The sequence below is a fragment of the Hemicordylus capensis genome, chromosome 3 (assembly GCF_027244095.1).
Source record: "Hemicordylus capensis ecotype Gifberg chromosome 3, rHemCap1.1.pri, whole genome shotgun sequence".
In the NCBI taxonomy this organism is placed as follows: Eukaryota; Metazoa; Chordata; class Lepidosauria; order Squamata; family Cordylidae; genus Hemicordylus; species Hemicordylus capensis.
Genome location: NC_069659.1, coordinates 246,500,081 through 246,522,209, shown reverse-complemented (window position 1 = coordinate 246,522,209; position 22,129 = coordinate 246,500,081). Strand labels below are relative to the sequence as shown.

At 41.9% G+C, this 22,129-nt stretch overlaps 1 protein-coding gene across 2 annotated transcripts; it reads left to right on the top strand.

The window, feature by feature from the left end:
• The first annotated feature begins 1,258 nt into the window (after nt 1–1,258).
• SLC35G1 (solute carrier family 35 member G1) lies at nt 1,259–21,678 on the top strand. Of its 2 annotated transcripts, none has more exons than XM_053311855.1 (3): nt 1,259–1,681; nt 12,878–13,058; nt 15,076–21,678. In XM_053311855.1, exons 1-3 carry the CDS (start codon nt 1,339–1,341, stop codon nt 15,833–15,835), a joined length of 1,284 nt encoding a protein of 427 aa, XP_053167830.1. In that variant the 5' UTR covers nt 1,259–1,338; the 3' UTR covers nt 15,836–21,678. The 2 variants fall into 2 exon arrangements, with proteins under 2 accessions (XP_053167830.1, XP_053167831.1); XM_053311856.1 differs by lacking the exon at nt 1,259–1,681 and adding an exon at nt 10,876–11,664.
• Nucleotides 21,679–22,129: the final 451 nt, after the last annotated feature.

Below are 22,129 nucleotides of genomic sequence, written 5' to 3'. Positions count from 1 at the left end.
GTCTGACTCTGGGGAAGGTAGCTTCTTTGTTATGTTCCTTTTATTTATTTATTTAACATATTTTTATACCGCCCAAAACACATGTTCTGTGGGCAGTTTACAAAACAATAAAAACAACCAATAAAAAGATTGACACATTTCAACAATTAAAACAATTTAAAAAAAAAACTATTAAAACACAATTAAACCAATATCTAATTAAAAGCCTGGGTGATGCGTCTTGACTGCCCTTTTAAAAGTTGTAAGAGATGTATTATTATTTATTAATTATTTATTTTATTGATTTTATTTGTATACCGCCCTTCCAAAATGGAGCCAGAGAGTTCCTGATTCAAAAGGTGGGGTACGTTTACTCAGACGTGGTTCCTGTTCCATAGGCTTTACCCAAGGAGTCAGCCAGGGGCGTAACTACTATTAGGCAAGGGGAGGCGGCTGCCTGGGGGCCCCCACGCCTCAAGGGGCCCCCCAGAGGCAAGTCACATGACTCCCCAACACCCACAGAGCTTCCTTCATTATGATCCTTCCTTCGTATTTCTTCCTTCGACCTGGCTAGTATCTCTCTCTCTGTCTCTCGACTCTCCCTCCCTGCCTCCCTCCTTGTGTGTATGTATCAGTGAAGGGCCCATTTTAAAATTTTGTCTCTGGGTCCACTCCAGCCTTGTTACACCCCCGGAGTGAGCCTCGCTCTCTTAGGTAGCCACACACACGAGGTTACTAACATAATAAGAGTGATCGTTGGCACCACCGGCTGGTACAACAACAACTGCAATACATCTTTGGTACGACTTCTCCTCCTCCTAAGGGCAGTGAACAGAAAGGCTACCCTCCGCAGGCATCCATCCTCCTTCTTCCCCACCCCAACTTGCCGGGAAAGAGGAGGAACATAGGAAGCTGCCATATACTGAGTCAGACCATTGGTCTATCTAGCTGAGTATTGACTTCACAGACTGGCAGCTGCTTCTCCAAGCTGGCAGGCAGGAATCTCTCTCAGCCCTATCTTGGAGAAGCCAGAGAGGGAACTTGTAACCTTCTGCTCTTCCCAGAGCGACTCCATCCCCTGAGGGGAATATCTTGCAGACAGTGCTCACACATGTAGTCTCCCATTCATATGCAACCAGGGCAGACCCTGCTTAGCTAAGGGAACAAGTCATGCTTGCTACCACGAGGCCAGCAGGAGCCATAGTAAGCAGCAGCACTGTTATGAAGCCGTTAGGGGCTGGCTCCTTTTTTCGTGGGAGCCGAGTTCACGCTGGGACAACCAAATCGCCCGGAGGGAATTAGGCCGGCTCATCATGTACAGGAGGCAGACAGGGGCGGCGCTTAGGGCTGGAGCGCCGCATGCGCAGCGAAGGCACCGGCTTCTCGCCGGCCAGAGCCAGCAGGCAGCTTGAAGCAAGCCGAGCCGAGGAGGTCCTCATGGTGCAGGGTCAGAGCGGCGATGAGGGCGCTGCTCATCCCACCGCCGCCGCGGGAAGCGGAGAGGAGCGATGGGAGCTGGAAACGGACCTGTCCGACGGGGCCCAGGAGGGGGAGGAAGATGCCCAGCAGCAGGAGCAGGAGCCCTGCCAGTGCCGGGTGCACGACATGGAAGCGGTTGAGACTGCCAAGCCCAGCAACAGTTCCTGCTGTTGCTGCGCCTGCTGCCTCCGCGGAAGTTCCCCCTGGAGATGCGGGACGCCCGGTGGGTGAGGAGGGCAGCAGCGCGGTGCCCTCTCGGGTGACACTGCCTTGCTGGCGGGCGCCGGGGCGCTCTCGCCCTTCCTGCTCGCGGGGGGCGGGCGGGCGGGCAAAGGCTGTGCGTCTGCCCTCGACCTCGGGCTGAGGCGCGGGGCGTGAGCCACTCAGAGGGCGAGGGAGGGCGAGGATGAGCTCTGTCCTCCTGGCGCTGCCCGCTCGCCCGCCTCCGAAATAAATGAGGGGTGCCCCAACTCTGCCTGCCACTTTGAAGACTTCGACAAGCCAAACAAAAACTTTGGTTTTTGTTCGCTCCCGTCCTTTTATGATGTGTAGTACTTTAAACTAATTATAAAAGTAATTATACTGTGCTTTCCTGGGGGGAAAAACAACCCCCACCTTTTGGTGGGGCCCCCCCCCCATCTCTTCGAACTAACTTTCAAATGGAGAGAACACACATTATAAGCTGCCACAAGACTCTGCTTTGTTGTTTTTGCTGTTTCGCCTCTGCAAACATCTTAACGAGTTTATTCTGCGCTGGTTGTTGACACCATGAATACAGAATAAAATCCCCGCTTCACACATGATATTGAATTAGCCATGATGGCTATGTGTGGAGCCCCCATGTTCAGAAGCAGTATATTTCTGAATACCATCTGCTGAGAGGGCAAACGGCAAGGGGACCCTTTTGCCCTCATGTCCTGCCTTCTCAGAAGCATTTGTTTGACCAAACTGAATGCCCGACTTTTGGTCTGATTCTCACAGGTTTTTAGGTTCTTAAACTGAAAATGTGGGGGATACCCCCCACCAGTTGTTTACTAGTCTTTACGCTCTGAAATAAGATCCCTTAACAGGTATATTCCTTTAATACATTTTTAAGAGTTTTAAGTGACATGCTTACACACTTTGATTCCTTGCTTATGTGTGATGTGAGGGTTCTAACCCATGTTTATGATTTTGAGTATGGAACCAGGAGGTTGCAGCTTAATACCAGATTAATTATCAGAGAATATGTGGGTGTGGTCTTGTGTAGGTAAAGTCCAAGTATTAAATTACCAGTACAAAAAGGTGATTAAATTTTGTACACACTAATCGGAGTATCTGGATATAAAGTAGCATAAAATATAACAAAGGGCATTAGCTAACGTCTAGCTAACACAGTGCCTAGCTGATACAGCATGTTGTGTGTGCTGTGGAAAAACAAATATTTCTTAGTTGTGTCATACTACAAATGACTTTATCAATATCTTATCATCCATAGATCATCTTATCTATAGTGTGCACAGAAATATGACCCATTGTTTTAAAGTTTGGTGATTTGCCAACCTAGCTTTCTGTGAGCTGCTAATGACACGGTTTTCAGTAGAAGTAATTACAGCGTGTAGAATTACAGTGTGAAAAATTAAGAGAAATCCCTGTTTTTTGTAGTTGGTGAAAAGTTATATGACAAAGGACAGTCCTGAGTCCTCTAAATCACAGAAAGTATGGGGCTGCCTCCTGACACTGCCACCTCCTTTCCCACATCAAATGAGCTATTCCTGTGATTATGTAATGCTAGTCATCGGTCCAAATATTCACTAAGTTTCTTAGAAACTGTTTCATGGGAATGTGCAGCCCCTCGGACACTGCTCTGATGTAAAGCATTCTGAAACTTCTGTGTACCCCGAGTATGCATTTGAGTAGATTGCTGGTTTATCCCATATCTTGGGCCTAAGTTCTCACTGAAGGGTAGGTTTGTGACTCTCTTGTCTGTCTTCAGACTGCAAGGGGTGGGATCACACAACTGAATGCTTCTCCATATACAGTTCCCTGTACTAGATGCTGGGGAGGAAGGTTACAGATGAGCATTCTTATGTGAATTGGGGTGCTGGTGGGAGGTTGATTTGTCATGCATGAGGGGTATAATGTTTACCTTCGGGAGTTAAGAAGGACCGAACGGTAGCATGATGGTGAAAAGTAGCTTGGTGGTTTGACAGAGGGTATCTCTTTTATATGGTGACTCTGACATCAGTCATTCTCCCCCTCCCCTTTCTTCAGCATTTATTGTTCATATGCAATGCATGATTATCCAAACCAAACATTGTTCTTTCTTTAAAGAAAACAAATACCTCTAAGCCCATTCTCCTGCATCATCATATTGATAATTACTGCATTGTGTCCATTGTTTTTAAAGAGGAATACACGGAAGTAAACATTTTAAAAATAATTTACCTGTAGGAACACTGAAGAAAGAGGACTATATTGGCGAGTCTAATATTATTCAACCAGTCTACTAAAGTACCTCTAGCTATGGAAATCTGGTCATTGTCTTTTTGAAGACAGTGGTATGGGAGTGAGGTAGGGATGCTTTCTGCAAATTTGCAAAGGCAAATATCTTGCCATGAGAATATATATTTAAGATGAGGGGATTTCCTCTTTCTATAGCTATAGAAAACGGCTTGGCTGGCTCCTTTCCCCAGTTTAATATTTTTACTTTGCTGTCACTCTCAAAATAATAAGCAGTGTAGTAGCTATGCTGTATAATTGATAAGAGGCAAAGAAGGTAATGAAGTGGTTCAGAAAGCACCTGTTTAGGACCAAAAGCAAGGAATGGGGGTTGTAAGTGAAGCTGTCCATAAAAGAGAATACTGATAAAATAACACTATGTATTAAAGCTTTGGTGCCAGGGCTTGCTTTGCCATGGTATTCAAGGCTATTCTGTCATATTGTGTTGTCAGTGCTGAATTTAAAACTAGTATGGTCTGAAATTAGAGCCTCTATCAAAGGAAGTGCTTGAAGATAGAGGAATGTTGTCTTATTCCATCTTTAAAGTTTACATTGAAAGAACAGATTATGAAGCATGCAGTCTGATCCTATGCATGTTTACTTGGAGACAAGCCCCACTTATTTCATTGGGACTTACTCCTAGGTAAGTGTGCATAGTCTTGCAGTTTTATATTTTTGGTTCGTGTTTTTAATTTCAGTGCACATTGTTTTCAAAGTGTTTCAATTATGGTATCTTCCCTTAAAATCTGAAAGTTCAAAAGTTAGTTCAAAAATAACTTCTGCAAAATTATCCGTTATTCATATTAAAGTAAATATATAAATGAGGACTGTGTAGTGTGTGCAGAAATCTTGGGAGTTTAGCTTTATGTTGACTTGTTAACTGTACTGAGGATCCAAATAACATCTTTAGGGGTACTCAGTTGATATTTTAACCTCTCTCTGTGTTTTTTTTTTAAACACCAGACACCTCCATGTCATATTGAAAGGTGTGGTTGTTGTTTTTTGGGTTTTTTTTAAAGTCTTCATTTCAGAAGGGTTTTGCCATCTGGCATTGTGGGGAGGATGTTCTTGGGTTTGTAAAGCTGGTTGTGCATTTATTGGATTCTAACCCACTTTAATAATTCCAGTATTGAGTTTGGCACCCTATTTTTTGGATAAAGAATAGCCTTTAACACAGGGAATGAGAACTTGATATTCTGTTCTTCTTTTTCATTCTGTAAATCAGCATGGCTCTGGATTTCTTCCATGAGCTGTAGTTCATTTGGAGTCTTTTTATCTTAATCCAATATTTCAGATGAAAAGTCCATATTAGTGTAAATCTGTATTGTATAATATGAGAAAATTGGGGCAATAATATAATTAAAGGATCAAAATCTTTAGAAGTCTTTTGTGGCTAAATGTCACAGAGCTCTGTAAAACAGTGTACTTGCTGGTAAGATGGAACAACTGAACCTTTTCTAAAACAATCCAGACTAAAATCCATTATGATTAAACAGAGAAGTATACACACAATACCACAAGCTATAGTATGCTTTGAGATCTGACAACATTTGAAAATATTTTATCTTTTTAATGCAAATATGGTTCAGAGGTTCAGCTCTGGAGTTTTCTGTTTTGTTAAAGTTTCTGAAAAAGAGCAGGTAGCCCTCTGCTTAGGAAAAAGGTTTACTGTAAGAAATTTTGGGAGTTCTGTAATTAGGGCTGTCCCTTATGGGGTGCGGGGCTGGTGGCAAATCAGCATGTGCGAGGCCCCCTTGACATTTCGTATGATTACAAAATCATACTGACTGATGACATACTGTGTAAATAGTGTGAGTGAGTAAGGTTTTTGGACATGTCCAACCAGCTTGGTCATATAGTGCTTTTGTAAGGCAGAAAAGTTAAAAGCACATCACATGCCCCTTGATTCACAGTTCTCACTCAACCATTCTGGATTGCAAACCAACTTGAGCATACTGCATGTACAAATAAAATAAATAGCGTTTATTTAGATGTTTTCAGTTAGCCCTATTTTCAGTAGTTGTGAAGTACTCTATGGATAGAGAGCACTCTTCCTGGCAGCTTTACTGCAGTAGGGAAATTTATTAAAATTCATGAAACAAGCCACTTATAGGACTTTTACAATTTTTTTTTAATTTAAAAAAATACTAAGAACATTTTGTCTAATCCATTTCACTTTCAATATCCAGAGCTCTCTCGCCGTGCCCTATATTTGTGCCCGATATCAAAGCCCTATGCCAAGTCATTCCAGGTGATCTAAAGGGTGGAGCAAGAAGTGGGGTGCCTTTACCCCACTTTTTTATGAAGGCACTTTTACCCCACTTTTTTTATGAAGGCAAAGGGCAGATTCCGCCACATGGGGGGGAATGATGGTCCGGGGGGAGGGGGATGGCTTCAGTTCCAGAAGGTTTTTGTAATTTCCTGCCATGAAATGCCACTTTTTTGATTTTTTTTTTAAACCCAAAATATTTAAAATATTTTTTTAAAAAATAAATTTGTCCAATCAATTTCAATATTCAGAGTCCTCCCACCCAGCCCTATATCTGTGCCCGATATCAAAGGCCTATAGGAAGCCATTCCATAAATATACAAGGAGGTGGGAAATTATGAAAAATGGGAAATCCCATACCTTTCATTGCTGGCTCTGAGAAGGAGGCACAAGCTCTCAGCACAGCTCAGGGTTGTAGGACAGGGAGGGCAGAGGTGTGTACAGCGCCCTGGTGAGCAGCCAGCACTAGCCTCCAGCACTAGCCTCCTGGCTGGATAGCTTCAGGGACTGAAGATTGCTTCAGGAAACTGGGAGGCCTTCAGAGAGGCCTGCTGCAGCAGAGAAGCCCTTGAAAGCTCCACCTACCCGCTGAACGGCTGAGAGTCAGTTGGGTAAAGGGAGCTGTAGCAGCATCTCCTCTTGTGCAGGGAGCCTTTGGATAGCAGGCTAGCCTACTGTGCGTGGCTCCTGCAGACTGCAGCTCTACAGGTTGGCCGAGCTGGGAGAGGGGATGAAGGTCAATTTTTGCAAGGTACGCTGTTCCCTTGTGGGGCCTGTCCCAGTGTGGAGCCTGGGGCAATCACCCTGGTTGCCCCACCCTAAGGACAGGCCTGCCTATGAGAAAAGAAGCTAAACAGGCATTGATAATAATTATGTGTTTTAAGGAAGATATGCTACTTGTGCTTTGGTCAATCTGACTTCACCTCTGATGGCAGCAGACCTGGATGGATAAACACTCTGGTTTTTCAAATGCAGGGGTGAGGAAGCATTTTAAAATGCTTCCTCACCACGGGACCCAGCATGGTGTAGTGGTTAGAGTGCTGGACTAGGACCGGAGAGACCCGAGTTCAAATCCCCATTCAGCCGTGAGACTTGCTGGGTGGCTCTGGGCCAGTCGCTTCTCTCTCAGCCTAACCTACTTCACAGGGTTGTTGTGAAAGAGAAACTCAAGTATGTAGTACACCGCTCTGGGCTCTTTGGAGAAAGAGTGGGATATAAATGTAAAAATAATAATAAAATAATAAAAGGCAGCTAAACATGTGGGTGAGTGCCTAAGACCCGCCTCACCAGCCATGTCTCTCCCCCCTCCCTGCAGCCAGTTCCCACGCAAACCATTTTCCTCCTAGCTAGGCTCACTTCCAGTATTTATTTTATTTACATTTATATCCCACTCGATCTCCAAGGAGCCAAGAGTGGTGTATAAGGTTATGTTTATACTCACAACAACCTTGTGGGGTAGGTTAGGTGGAGAGATAAGTGACTGGCCCAGAGTTATCCAGTGAGTTTCATTGACTGGAGGTGATTGGAGGATGGACTATGGTGGGAGGGTTTTGCAATCCGACCCTATGTGCTTTTTCCATACTTCAAATAATATTTCCCCTTCCCTGCTTTATACTTAATTGTGGCAGACCTGTGTTTGAAAATGCAGTTCTGCCACTATTGTGTGTAGTTTGGGCTCTAATGGCAGCTCTGCTCATTACAATTATAGGAAGCACAAGTATTTCCTGCAGCAAATGCATAAAGTACTGATATTGTACACCCTATATCTTTAAACCTCTCTGCAAATTCATCTGAAACCTTGGCTCCATGAAGGTTACTAATTGCACATTGGGGAGGAGAGCAATGTATTTACTTGTGGCCACATAGCACTCTGTTCTTATAGTTTATATGTATTATTACCTTCTAACTTTGTTTCAGCTAATATTATTTTGCTATAATTGTGTTTAATTTATTTTAATAGTGTATTGGTGTTTGCTGATATAGTTGGCCATTGGATCTTTTTCAGATGTTGAATTTTGTTTTTACTGCTTCTTGTAATAAGACCACTATTTAACAATGTTTTAGTGCCAACAGTGTGCTCACTCACTACTCTAGGAAACACACAAATGACACAGGGTTGTACAATCTGCATTAGACAGACACAGTGGAGTTAAGAGTTAGAAGTCAGGAACTCACAAATAGGTAGTGGAGACGGGAGTTGGGCAGCAGGACTGCAGTTAAGGAGAAATTAGAGCGGTTCAGTAAATGCTATGCTGAAGGAAAAAATCTTCAGGGTCAGAAATGAGGGAGAGAGTTAGGAACATAGGAAGCTGCCATATACTGAGTCAGACCATTGGTCTATCTAGCTCAGTATTGTCTTCACAGACTGGCAGCGGCTTCTCCAAGGTTGCAGGAAGGAATCTCTCTCAGCCCTATCTCGGAGAAGCCAGGGAGGGAACTTGAAACCTTCTGCTCTTCCCAGAGCGGCTCCATCCCCTGAGGGGAATATCTTGCAGTGCTCACACATCAAGTCTCCCATTCAGATGCAACCAGGGCAGACCCTGCTTAGCTATGGGGACAAGTCATGCTTGCTACCACAAGACCAGCTCTCCTTCTGTGAACATCCCTACTACTTTAAGGGCGGGGGAGGGTACACTCACTCCTCCCGCTGCTTTCCCCCCACCGGCGCTCATTGCCTGTAAAAAGCCTTCAGGGCGACAGTGTACTTCCCTGCCGCCCCTTCCCCCTCTTTGGCTGGAAGTGGCCGGAAGTACCAGGTGCATGTACGCATGTCACGGTGGTACTTCCAGCACTTCTGGCCGAAGAGGGGGAAGGGGCGGCAGGGAGGTACACTGCCACCCCTTCCCCCTGCCCGAAGGCTTTTACAGGCAACGAGTGCTGGTGGGGGGAGGGGTATGTGCACCCTCTCCCGCCGTTAAAGTGGCACCCCCCACCCCAGCCTCAAACTTTGAACCACCCCCCTGGTGTTTGAAGATGTTCGGAGGCCCGTAAAAGGGCCTCCAAACAGGTTCATGCACATCCCTACTACAGACAAAGTTAAGTGTATGAAGCGGAGCAAGAATCAGAATAGATGTAGATTGAGAGACAAGATAAGGGAGAATGTTGCCACGGACAAATAGGCTAGAAGATAAGAGAGGGCATTTTCAGGATGGAAATTGGGAAAAGGATGTGAAGTTGAGATACAGCAAAATGGGACAGAAGATTTCATGAGGTGAGAATAGAGATCTCGTCATGGAATGTTTCCAAGGCTACATCAGCTGTCTAAATTTTGCAGCTTGGTTGGATACTTCTTAATTATATTAGCCATGGGAAGCTGATTCAAGGGTATTCAAGGCATGGTTCGGTGCTATAAACTTGTGGCCTGAAGTCCTGATAAATTTGCAAATCACCTTTGAGAAAAGTGGGATTTTGGATATGTTCTAGAGTAGAGTCTAAGGAGGTCCATCTAATCTAGCATCCTGTTTCAGTAGTGATCAACTAAATGCTTCCAGAGAAGTCCATGAGGAGATGCCTATGCAATCTGGTAGAAGTATATCGCATTATAAATGGGAAATTTAAACTGGGTGCAGTTTTACCTCTAATTTTTTTAATCTGTGCGATGAATTAGGTTTTTTTTCTGGGTGTCAGTATCAAGGCACTGTGTGCGCACTTGCATTCAGAGTGGGGCCTTCCTGATTCAACCTGAGCAGGCTCTATAATTAACTGAGCAGATATTTAAAAAACTTGTGAGCATGCACATGCCTTAGGGAACACTGACTGGGTGGCTTTAAGATTTGGATAAACTAAAGTAAAGGTGTTCTGACATTACATTTTATTCCTAAAGCTGTATGTTATTGAACAATAGAGAGATGTGTTGGTTTGTATGTAGTTGGCAGAAGTAGAGCATCTTAGTTAACCATGGTAAAATCCATGCCAGAGCCTTCATCCCAAGCACACTTCCAATGTGATTCTGCCCTTTCAGGAATAAAGGGAGCTTATTGCTCCTTGGAAGTTGATTTTAGTAGCTGATTTCCTGGGACATGAGACGGTCAAAACCATGTGTCTATTTTCTACCACCTTGGAGTCACAGCTGTTGAATGTTAGAAAACATTGATTCTCAGCTTGCAGGTTGTGATACCAAGTTGCCTAGCAACTGACAAAAGTGCCCTGCCAAACCACTGCTTTCTTCTGTAAAAAGAGCCCACAGAGTCTCCTGCCTGTCTAATCATCATAGATTATGTCTTTTCTTAACCACAGCTAACAGTTTCAGGAATCATGTTCAGGTTTTTGTTTTTTAATTTAAAGAAAAGAATTAATTTTGGCTTGTTTAGAAGTAAGACCAGGGAAATTGTGATGACCTTGAACCCCTATTATTTTAGCAGTTTGTCCATATAATGTAGGGAAAGCAAGTTAGCAACAATAAGTAAAACTAGCTTAACCCATGCAGAGCATCTGCACGCTAGGACTTGATTGCTCCCCTCACCACCTGCCACAACCCCCCTCACCTGAGCCACACTCCTGCTCCTCCTGCTCTACCCCATTGCTTCTATCCCCCTCACCCCTCTTGTTACACCTCCATCCTTTTACACCATCCCCCTCGCCCCTCATGGTCGCAGCTGCAGCGTTGTGGTGCCTATTGGCCAAGCTGCAGCCCCCTATCCCCAGAGACCTCCCCCCACTCACCTGAGCACCGCTCCTCCTCACAGGAGCAGCAGCGGTTGACCAGGTCCTTCCTTGTTGCTGCCACCACCAAGGCCGCTCGTTCCCCTCAGGCCGCTGACAGGCCCCGGCCCGTCTCTTGCCTGCCTCCCTCCCTCCTCCAATGGCCTCGGTAGCCCCAAACAGCAGCAGTGGTTAACTGGACCCTTCTCTGCTACCACCACCACCACCATGGCCGCTCATTCCCCTCAGGCCACTGACAGGCTCAGGCCTGTCCCTCGCACTTCCTTCTTTCTTTCTCCCCCTCCCTTCTTTTTCTCTCTTTCTCTCTCCTCCACTCGCTCTTCCCCTGTCTTCCCTTCCCTTCCCTTCCCTTCCCTTCTTTTTTTTCTTTCTTTCTCTCCCTGAGTTAACAGAACTTGTTCGTCTTGTTTCCTCATCTAATCCACACAACAGCAGCCTCCTTCTCCTGAAGGGGCTCTTTCATCCCTCACGACTCCCTGCCCACTGTCCTTTTATTTATTTATATCCTTTTATTTATATAGATGTATATGTAGATTCTTCTCCTCTACAATCAAGAACATCTTCTGACCAGTGACAGTTGCATTCTAACTGACCTTAACCATCGCAGGTTCCTCCTCCCTATCTGCATATGGAATCCCCACTGCCCAATCACCATGGTGCTTCACTCTCACAGGCTGCTCCTCCCTATCTGCATGTGGAATCCCTGCTGCCCAATCACCACGGTGCTTCTGCTTGTGAACTCTCTCTCTCGGGGGGGGGGGGAGAGAGAGCGCCACACACGGGATTAGCCAAGGGTATGCCAGAGAATTAGATAGATAGATAGTTGTTACCACACTATGTATACTTAATGTAATATGTATAACACAAGGAAACCTGAAGGCCCACTTCATGGTTAACTTCTTCTGAAATGTATTCATACCTGGAAAAACATGAGTGGTTTTGTAAATCTGTCTTGTTTCCAGTATTCATCAGGAAATTAATAGTTGCATAAGCTTTCTTCTATATATCAACAACAAACACAATGCATGGTTTCCCCTCAGTAGGGCCATATCTGGGGTGGGGGGGAACAACCCCAACATGTGAAGTTGCCAGGTTTCCATTTGAAGATCTAGGGAGCTAGAGGATATTTTTCTTTAGAATGAAATTGGAATTCTCAGCAATTTTCCTTTCCTTTCCTTTATGGCTATTGAGGAATAGCTGCAGTAGATAAGAGGATCTGGGAGAGTGGAGAGGGGAAAACAAGTTGTCCAGCCAAAAATCTGAACCAGTTTGTTGTGTGTAATGGACGGGACATTGGACTTTTACAATAGAGATATGAGTTCATATCTGTGCCCATCCATGATTCAAATTTGTGTTCATCCCTGGGCAACCCTGGGCCTGTAATTCTCAGCCCAAGTTACATAGTGACAAAATGGCAAGCCCAGAAACTCCATTCCTATCAAGGTGGTCATGGAAGTTTGTTTGTTTGTTTGTTTATGTTGCAGTCCAGTTACTCCAGTTTGCATGACTTCTCTGCTTACTTCATTTTTAGGGAATGCTATATGTGTATTTACTGTGCAAAGGATCCTAGGCTCATATAGCCTTTTCAATTGAGCTCATGATTTCCTGATGCTAGAAAAATTGTCAAAAAATATTTATTTGGTCTCTGTAATGAATGGGATCCTCTCCAAGTAGATATCTATTATGGTAAATTAAATGAAATAGGTTTATTACATTCCACTCCTTCATGAAACAACCATATACACTTCATATTTTTGTAATTTGTTTTGATAAAGCAAATGTAGTAATTTTTGCAAAATCACTGCTCATACTGTCAACTGAAAAATTGTTGTTTCCAAAATACCAGCAATAAAGTATCACTTTTGTTTTTCAATCCTCCAAGGTAATTGTTCATCTAGACATGCATATAAACTTCTTAAATACGGCTCAGAAATTACAGTTAAATTGTTAAATTGCAGTTAAATGTAAAAAATTATTAATTGCTAAATTACAATTATTCTGTTACAGGAACAAAGAAGAAAAATGCCTGTCCGGGACTTGGCCTGTTCTATACGCTGCTGTCTGCCTTTCTCTTTTCTGTGGCTTCTTTATTTCTAAAGAAAGTTGAAGATGTGCACTCAGTGGAAGTTAGTGCCTTTAGATGTGTTTTTCAAATGTCATTTGTTCTTCCTGGTTTAATATACTACAAGTGAGTATTATGTCTTCTCTATGAGAAAGGGGTAACAAATTTCTCTTTGGTTTATAGGGAATATATACTTCTCTGCATATATACATTACATATATAAATATATACCTATTATCTGGATAGATACATCACTTATCTGCAACCGTACTACAGGTTGAGTATCCCTTACCTGGACATCCGAAATCCGGAATGCTCCATAATCCGGACACCACACCATAACAAAAACAAAAAACAAGACGCTTCAGTTCACTCGCTCGCAGATTCCCAATTTTGCTGCTTTTAAACATGCAGTCAAAACTTACTTATTTCAGAAGGCTGTTAGTGACAGGGGTTTTGTCTGTAATTCTCTCTAGTTGCAGCTCTGTTTTTATTGTGAAGCTTTTTAATGTTTTTGATGATTATCTCGCTTTGGCACTAGAGGGAAAAGGGAAAGCCACCCGCCTCCACTTCCTGCTCAGTTTGGCGCCAGCTCTGTTGGCGTCTGTTTTGGCGCTCTGGATCCCATGCCCAAGATATCTCATTATGCAAATATTTCAAATTACGGAAAAATCTGAAATCCAGAACACTTCTGGTCCCTAGCAGTCCAGATAAGGGATACTCAACCTGTACTACTGGTGAAGCTGAAGATAAGTGATTTGTGTAGAGGAGCCTAGGTGGGGAAAAGCTTCAGTTCTCCCCTCTTCTCCCCACCTATGCTGCTCTTAAAACCTCCTTCCCAGTTCCCCTTTTTATAAGAAACTGATACAATACAAGTTTGGCACTTGCCCTTATCACCTCTGAAGTTCTTCTACAGCAAGGATCTATAGAGTATCTTGTGATGTTGCTTAATAATAATAATACAGGCAGTTTACACTAACCCATGTCTTCATGCAAATGCCTCAGCAGTGTGTGTGATCACCACTGAGCTTGCCTTTGGGACATGCTCTGCACTATCAGAAAGGGCTGTATACATGTGGCCACTATGATTTGGGCAAACATGGCAGATGAAAAAGGGGGTGTTCCAGGGGTGGCAGCAATTCATACATAGTTAGTATGTTTGTACAAGGCCCCAAACTCACATTTCTGGACAATTTACAACAAGTGAAGCCTCCTAAGAGAACCTTCCATTGGCAAGCCCAGCAGCACCCCATGCACTTCAGAGATACTGGTAGCCAGTTGATGAGGGCTGGTTGTAACACTTAGATTGGGCAGTCTAAATATAATCAATCTTTTTCAGTATAGGAATTAAATATATTTCATATGTTTCTAAAACTGTACTTCTTTCCAAGTGGCAGGACTCCATCCCCATCCAAATCTCCTAAGGATGCTGGCTGGTATCCTGATTAACTAAGTGTACTTGTTAGGAGCATCTGTGGGGATGTGTTAGGAGCCTTCAAGCTACTCTCTCAGTCCTCCTGTGCATGCACTGTTGCACAAGATGGCTAATACTTCAGAGCACTACTCTCACTCTGGAAGCATGTCACTGAGTATCAGTGATGTGTTTCTGCTATTACCAAGTGCTTCTGGAGCACAAGTAGTGCTCTGAAGTATTGGCTTGCATGTGTAACATCGTGCACACAGGAGGACTAGGAGAGTTGCTTGAGGGCTCCTGGCACATCCCCACAGACAATTATATTGTTTTGTTACTCTGAAATTCCCACTGAAATTCATTAGTTTTTGATTTCGAGCTGCAAGAGGAAAAATGTTGCAAAATTCATGTAAGACTCATTAAGCTTTTATTTTGTGTCTACTGTATTTCATGTTCATACAAACATAGAACACAAAACATGCAGCACACCTTTGAGCCTCAGCACTTACAGGAAAGAGGTGTGAGAAATTATTAGTGCTAGGCTTATGGAAGCTAAATATCAGAAGAATCTGCATCAAGAGGTCCTGAAATGTGATTCTGACCATTTTAGAGTAATCATTGTTAACTTAAGCTATTGTCCAAAACTCATTATTTGAAGCTAGTCTCAATGATGCTTGATTAGGGACTCCTCAAGCCATGAAACAAATATGCTGTCTGTCTCTTTCGTTTTAGGACAGGATTTCTGGGACCAAAAGGCAAACGGGTATTTCTTTTCTTTCGGGGATTCCTTGGCTCTGGTGCAATGATACTACTTTATTATGCTTTCCAAGTGATGCCTCTTGCTGATGCCACAGTCATTACTTTTAGCAGTCCAGTTTTTACATCACTGTTTGCCTGGATATTTCTCAAGGAGAAATACAGTCTTTGGGATCTTCTTTTCACTCTGTTTACAATCACTGGAGTGGTGCTTATTGCAAGACCACCTTTTATATTTGGATCCAAAGTTACTGGAATTGAAGGAACCTACATAGATCATCTGAAAGGGACAGTAGCAGCTGTTACAAGTGCTGTAGCTGCTGCTTCAACAATTGTTATATTAAGAAAAGTGGGGAAATCTGTGCATTATTTTTTGTCCATTTGGTATTATGCAGTAATTGGCTTAATAGTATGTATAATAGCACTTTTTGTAATAGATGAATGGAGTTTACCTCACTGTGGTATAGACAGGTTTCTTCTAGTATTAATTGGAATGCTGGGACTCGGTGGTCAAATATTTCTCACAAAAGCATTACAAATAGAGAAAGCAGGTCCTGTTGCTATAATGAAAACAATGGATGTGGTGTTCGCATTTATCTTTCAAATTCTTTTTCTTAATCACTTACCAACATGGTGGACAGTGGGAGGTACCCTTTGTGTGGTAGCTAGTAGCTCTGGAACTGTCATTCGGAAATGGCACCAGAATTCAAAAAAAGGTACAGAAAATGAAATTTAACAAGCTGGCTACTCTTTCATTGCTCAGATGGAGCAAAACATCTAAAAATATTATTTATTTTAAATAATTCATCTATTGATCTGTGTTGTCTGTTTTTTCCCCAAGAACCATTGCCACTATCTTCCCCGAAAGCAAGCAGGAACAGTTAACCTTTGTTCTGTGCATGAGTCTGGCTCTAAAGAAGTTCGTGAAGTTAGTTTTGTGTGCCCAAGGAAGCTTTGGTCTTCTGGTTATTTGACATCTCTCACTGCATGCCATATGACAAACCTGTTCTGAGGTTGAGGAGCCTTTCAAAAACAGTTCATGAATGTAATGCGGGTGTGCTACTCAAAGAAAAAAAGTTCAACAAAATCTAGTGCCCCAAGCCTTGGGCACATTTAAAGTAGCTCTCTGGATCCTTGTTATAGTTATGCCATGCATTGTTATAACGTGTGCCAGCATAAACTCGTTGCTTGGAGCTGGTTTGTATGTTACACAGAAATGGAAGAAGGAAATGCATAATCTTCTTTCATATCTTCTTTCTTCATGTCTGGGAAGAGTATAACTCTTAACCTTGCCAATAGTGAGGTCTGTATTCACCAGAATCATCTGGGGTCTTGGATTTTGTCCTGGGAAAGATCTACAATTCCCGCTTGGAGATGTTGGTGGGGTGGAGTTGGGGGGAAGCACCAGTTATACATGCTACATTTCCCCCCACTCTTGTGCAACACTTGAAGTGGACCTTGTACTTTTAGCAATATTTGCTTTGATCCAAAAAAAGTGTTTCTGCATATGGTGACTCCATGCCAGCCATGGCAGATGGTGCTTCATGAATGCACTAGCCATGTTCCCCTGCCAAAGTGGGGACCCCACTCACATATGCAGAGCTGATTTAATGTTTGCATTTGAGCAAAGTCAATATACTCTGACCACACAACACGTAAGATGACAGGATCGTGCTGATTACAATGGTTTTAAATATATATTGCAATACAGCTTCTTAAGCCTGTAAAATATGAAACATTTTATACTGTACAAAGCATAATTTACTTTAACTTTCCCTTTAACAACAAAGACTCCAAAAAATATTTTTTGTAACCTTCCCTCTTCTTCTGAAGGCTGGGGGAAAAGATATAATTCATGTTTCTTTTCCCCCAGTGAGATTATAAAGAACAAATTCTTTTTTAATTTGTTTAGTAAATTAATTTTTTAAACCTATTTTTTCAAAATGGAATCTTTTCTATATTTTGGAAAAATAAAACTAAAATGTATTTGCAGTTATAAAAATGTAAACATATATACCTCTTTTTTAATATTTTCCTAAACTTGCTGTAATTTAAATCAAATAAATAAATCAAATAAAAATAATAAATATGCTGTGCCTAAGTAGACAGAGGAAAAGCCGTATCGGCTACTATTACTCAGCTCCTACAATTTAAGCAAAGAGAGACAATAGCCACTTGAATGACCATTTCTTTTCAGTGGAATATATTGTGACTGCATTCTTGCTTGGTACTATGCAACATGTTTTTAGTGCTTGCTTGCTTATTTATCTATGCAATTAAAACAGCAGCCACTTGTTAGTTATGCCAAAGTTTCAGGATGAAGAGTTTGATCCTGAGCCTATAAGAGTTTGATCCTGAGCCTATAAGTGCTAAGGACACAATGCACCCAAAGCTACTTCAGCTCAAAGAGACAAAGCAAGATACGATGCTGATGATACAGCAACACTGCCACATATTATTACATAGTGCACATTATCAGGATGTTTGTGTCTGTCTCCTTAAATCCAAGCATTTGTGCAAAATTGGCTGAAGATCAAACTTGCCAAACTATCATAGTAATTCTAGAAGAACAGTTGTTTGTGTATAGCAACAAAAACAATCTATTGGTCTGGGGTTGTGGGCTAGCAGAGGCCCACAGCAGAGGCTCACTTTCACAGAAGTGAGAAGTTGGAAGCAGTGGGATTTTTGCATAAAAAGCTGTTTTTGGCATTAGTTAGAATTGGGGAATCTAAGCCATGTGCAGTTATACTTTATACATATTTATCATGATGAAAATGCATAGGGCATAACATAAGAATCACAAAGTGTGTACATGAACCAGAACCTGGATAAATCAGGATTTTATATCACAGGACTTGTTCTGTGTTTGTTGTTTTTATTGATCGTGTGTATTATTATATTTTTAATGACAACCTATCTATGTACAACTTGGTCAGCCAAGTCACAGAGATATTATAGAACAGTCAACAGCCAGGTTTCAGAAACAGCCTTCCATAGTATGTGACTTGTTGCTCCCAAAACTGAGGGATGTCCTCTGATACAGAGTGGTGGACTGTAGCTGGGACATAGGAAAGCAAAACACCTTGCTGTCTGTGTGTGAGGAATTGCATGGGCCTTGGTAAGTTCTTTGGATCATCTCTTCACTGTTTTTATTGTAGCATGCGCTGATCACCTCATAAATACTTTTACATGTCCCCCACTTCCCTGATTGGGCAGAATCCTAAGAACAGCATAGAATGTTTTAGTTCCCTTTGGATGGGAAAGCACTGGTGACTGGTGGTGTCTGTAATATTTGCTTGCTTTACAAATATGTGTTGGAAGCAGAAGCTCCTGTGCTTATGTAGTACAGCCACTTATTCTGCTGCCTCCGATTCTCAAAGAGCCACTGTTCCTAGCCCAGTCAGTTTCAGTGCTACTGCATCTTGGTTCTAACGAAAACTCTCTGCTCTTCTTTTGGACACAAACTGCAAATGGGTCTTCAAACTATTCTTCCCTCTGGCTCTGGGCTCCTCTAGCATTCTGGCAGCTAGGGCTATTAAATAACATTAAGGGTCTTTTGTCAAATTCCTCTGTGCCAGCATGCAACACTTTAGAGAAAATACATAGAGACAGACCCATTGCCCATAATCAACACCATTTTCCTAATAGTGGCTGACTTCCTGTGTAGCATGAACAAAGGCTGCTTCCTGAGGGCAGAACAAAGGCTGCTCCATGCTCAGCCAAAGGCTTGTCAGGAGGCACAGTAAGACAGGAGCAACTTTCTCTACTCTCCCGTCCTTCCAAATGTTCTTTCTGGCTTCCAGGAATATGTCCCCGAGGACTGTGCAACCTCTAGGGCATATTCCTGAAAGCCAAATAGTACTTTTGGAGGAAGAGGAGAACAGTGAAAGCCATTCCCTCCTCTTATGTGTCTGGCCTGTTGCTCAGCAACATGCTGCCTGAACTCCAAAGAAGCCTCTCTGCTGCAAGTGTACAGTTCTTGCTCTGCCCTTCTAACACTGCATTGGATGTCAGTCAATTATATATATTTTTATTAATTTTTCAGGATGAACAGTTTAGCAAACATACATTAAGTCAAAAAATAAAAGATTTCTCTCTCAACTTGATATCAACACCCATCAGTCAATGTTGTTAAATGCTTTTCCTATCCAGCACAGATTCTTTTAAACTGGAGGCTGTTAAGAATATGCTTGTCTTATAATAAAAATGGTTTTATTATGGATTTTGCAAATTATTTAACAGATTTCCCCTGAAACCCACTCATATTATGATTCTATGTAGGGTAAGCTCTTCCTGTTTCCTATTTGAATGCTGTATTATATTTTGGTCCAAGATAATTTATGCCTGCATTATAATGCAATGTAGTCTTTCTCCAGAAAAATCTATTGCAATTACTAGAATGAGTTTTGGCTACAATCTTAACAGTGTTTTGAAATGAAAAGAATGAAGCACTATCATTTTGCTATCCCACAATTTCTAAAGTAAATTGCACCTGTTTGAATGGTCCTTCACAAGCACAACGCTTTTATCTGCCTCATGTGCCAGTTGGGAGTCTGAATGTGGTGACTGGACACTGGACACCCTGACTTTGGGTAATTGGGTTCTGCAAGGCCCGAGCTACACATTACAAAGAATATGTGACTCCTTCTAGCTCTGTTTGCCTCCCCACTCCTCACTAATAATTAGCTGAGGAAGCACAATGTGCTCTAGAAATTTCCTACCCCCTGCAAGCAGCAACTGATGAACTGGAGTGGGACTAGGCAAAACTCTTTGCAATGATGTTATGAGTCTTTCTTAGCTAAGTGTTACCCAGGAGATGTGGGTCTGTAGCAGCCACAAATTCCTTGTACCAAGTAAAGCATTCCTGCTCAGGTTTTCAGTAACTCCATCATACATGAGCTACTTTCATGTCAAAGACCTCTCTCCATGATATACTGCACTTCTTCCTTGCTCTCTTGGACACTGGAAAGTATTTATGCAATACGGTGAGGTGACCTGGCCTAAGAGTTGCACCATTAAGTATTTGGTTTGGTTCCAGTTTGGATTCATCTGTGACATTTGTTCCCATTCAAGTCACTAAGAGTTTGAGACTGATTCAGTTTCAGTTCACTGGGTGCAGCAAGCTGATTTACTGAAACACAGTGTCAGCTGTTATCCATGAGTATTATGAAGCAGTACTTCTATGAAGTATGTAAGAAATAAAAATAACTAGAACACTTGACAGAAAACTTGTAACATGTTTAATGTGTATCCTTAAAGCAGCAGGCCTTGCTTTACAGTCCTCCTAAGACAGCAGAAGTCTAGACAAGCCCAAACCATGTAAAAAACCTCTCAGATACAGTAACAGTTTTTTATGCTCCTGATTAATTCTGGTTGGAGCCTCTGAGTGTAGCACATCAATTTGGTGTTTTGTTGAAACCCTTATTTTGAATCAGAAAAATTATTTTACAACTGTTCAGGTTCAATAGATACTTTAAAAAGAAGGTTTGGTTCTGTTTTGGTTTTTGGCAGGAGCTTGATATGATGCATACACCTTTCATGACATCCATATATGTGGTATTCCAGCTCCATGCAGAAACTGGTCCATCTTACTAACCACAGCCCAAGTCGATGTGTGTTTGCTTGCAGGCAAGTCCCACTGAGCTCACTTATCCAAAGAAGTGAGCATAGGTAATTTCATAAGGAAATAAATGCTGTTCAAAGAAATTGCATTTGGTTCCAAGTTCAGATTAAGATACTGTATAACCTGAATCTGAATGCAGATTCTCCTCTAATGCTTGGCTGCTGCTTGCCTTTTGTGTTGGGAAGAATGAATTGTTATGGTCTCTCTTTGGGGGATTGTGTACCAGTCAGCCAAAAGCTGCTGTTCTTTGGAACTCTGTTGTATGGGCTCTAGAATACTACATCACATTTCAGCACTGTTTGTTGATCATGACAGGATAGATTGATGGGCCTTGCGGCTGATAGAAGCTTGCTCTCTCAGGCCATTGCTGTTACATGATTGTGACAGACAGCAACTAAGTATTTGCCAGCAGCTGTGATGGCTTGACCAAAGAGTCAGGCAGTGTCTTTGATGGGCCAGCAGCATGATGGACAACGTGGAGACTTCTTAAGATTCTGAATAAAATTTGTAATGTTTTCATAGACATAAGATAGACATTTGTTCTGAATATCTCTGTATGTTGTGCTAGGACTGATTGACATACCAAATACTGATGTACCACTATAATGCCAGTCATATATTAATCATCAGAGTGGATAGTTGTATAAACTGAAATGGCAACCATTAAATGATGACTGACTCCAAAGAAGTGACACTGACGTCACCAGTATAAGTGATTTGAGTACTGGTATTTGTAAGCTATGTTTTCAGAAAATATCGGAGAGTTAAACCAGAAGTCCCTTGCACTACTTTAGTAGAATGTGTTGTACATTGTTGTGTAGTTGTTGCTGTTTTGTAGTAGATACTGTTATATTTTTTGAAGGATAACTTTTACTTTCTCCTTTGAAATGTAAAGAATATTTTCATATGGGGTTTATAAGATTTCATAAATTCTAATAAATATAACTATAACCATGGATTTAATTTCTTGCAGTCTGTCAATTTAAACATAAAGAAACAAATAAACACAAACTAGTGGACCACATTTTCAAGCTTCTTATTATCTACATTTCTGACTTATGTCTGTCAGAGCTGCTTTTGGTTATTTTCCTTTAAAAATAAAGTTCTTCAGTGAAGAATTTGTCCATTATTCCAATCCAGCAACATAGAAATAACAACTTAACTTGGAAATTGTGCCTACAAAAAAAATAGGTTCCCTTTATAGGCAACTTTATTTATTTATTTAACATTATGCTAACACTTAGTGTGAGAAAATATTACAAATCTAGGAATATCTCTAGGTGCAATCTACCTTCCATTTGAAGTCAGAAAATTCCGATTGATTAAATGGAGCTGTGGTGCAGCTCTTGAATGTTCTCATTTTATCATAAACAACACAGAAACCTCACTGAAGAAGTTCTATTAATA

Coding starts and splice junctions, on each gene's coding strand:
- SLC35G1 (XM_053311855.1), top strand. CDS start 1,339: ATGCGCAGCGAAGGCACCGGCTTCTCGCCGGCCAGAGCCAGCAGGCAG. Junction 1,682..12,877: donor CTGGAGATGCGGGACGCCCG/GTGGGTGAGGAG, acceptor ATTCTGTTACAG/GAACAAAGAAGAAAAATGCC. Junction 13,059..15,075: donor CCTGGTTTAATATACTACAA/GTGAGTATTATG, acceptor CTTTCGTTTTAG/GACAGGATTTCTGGGACCAA.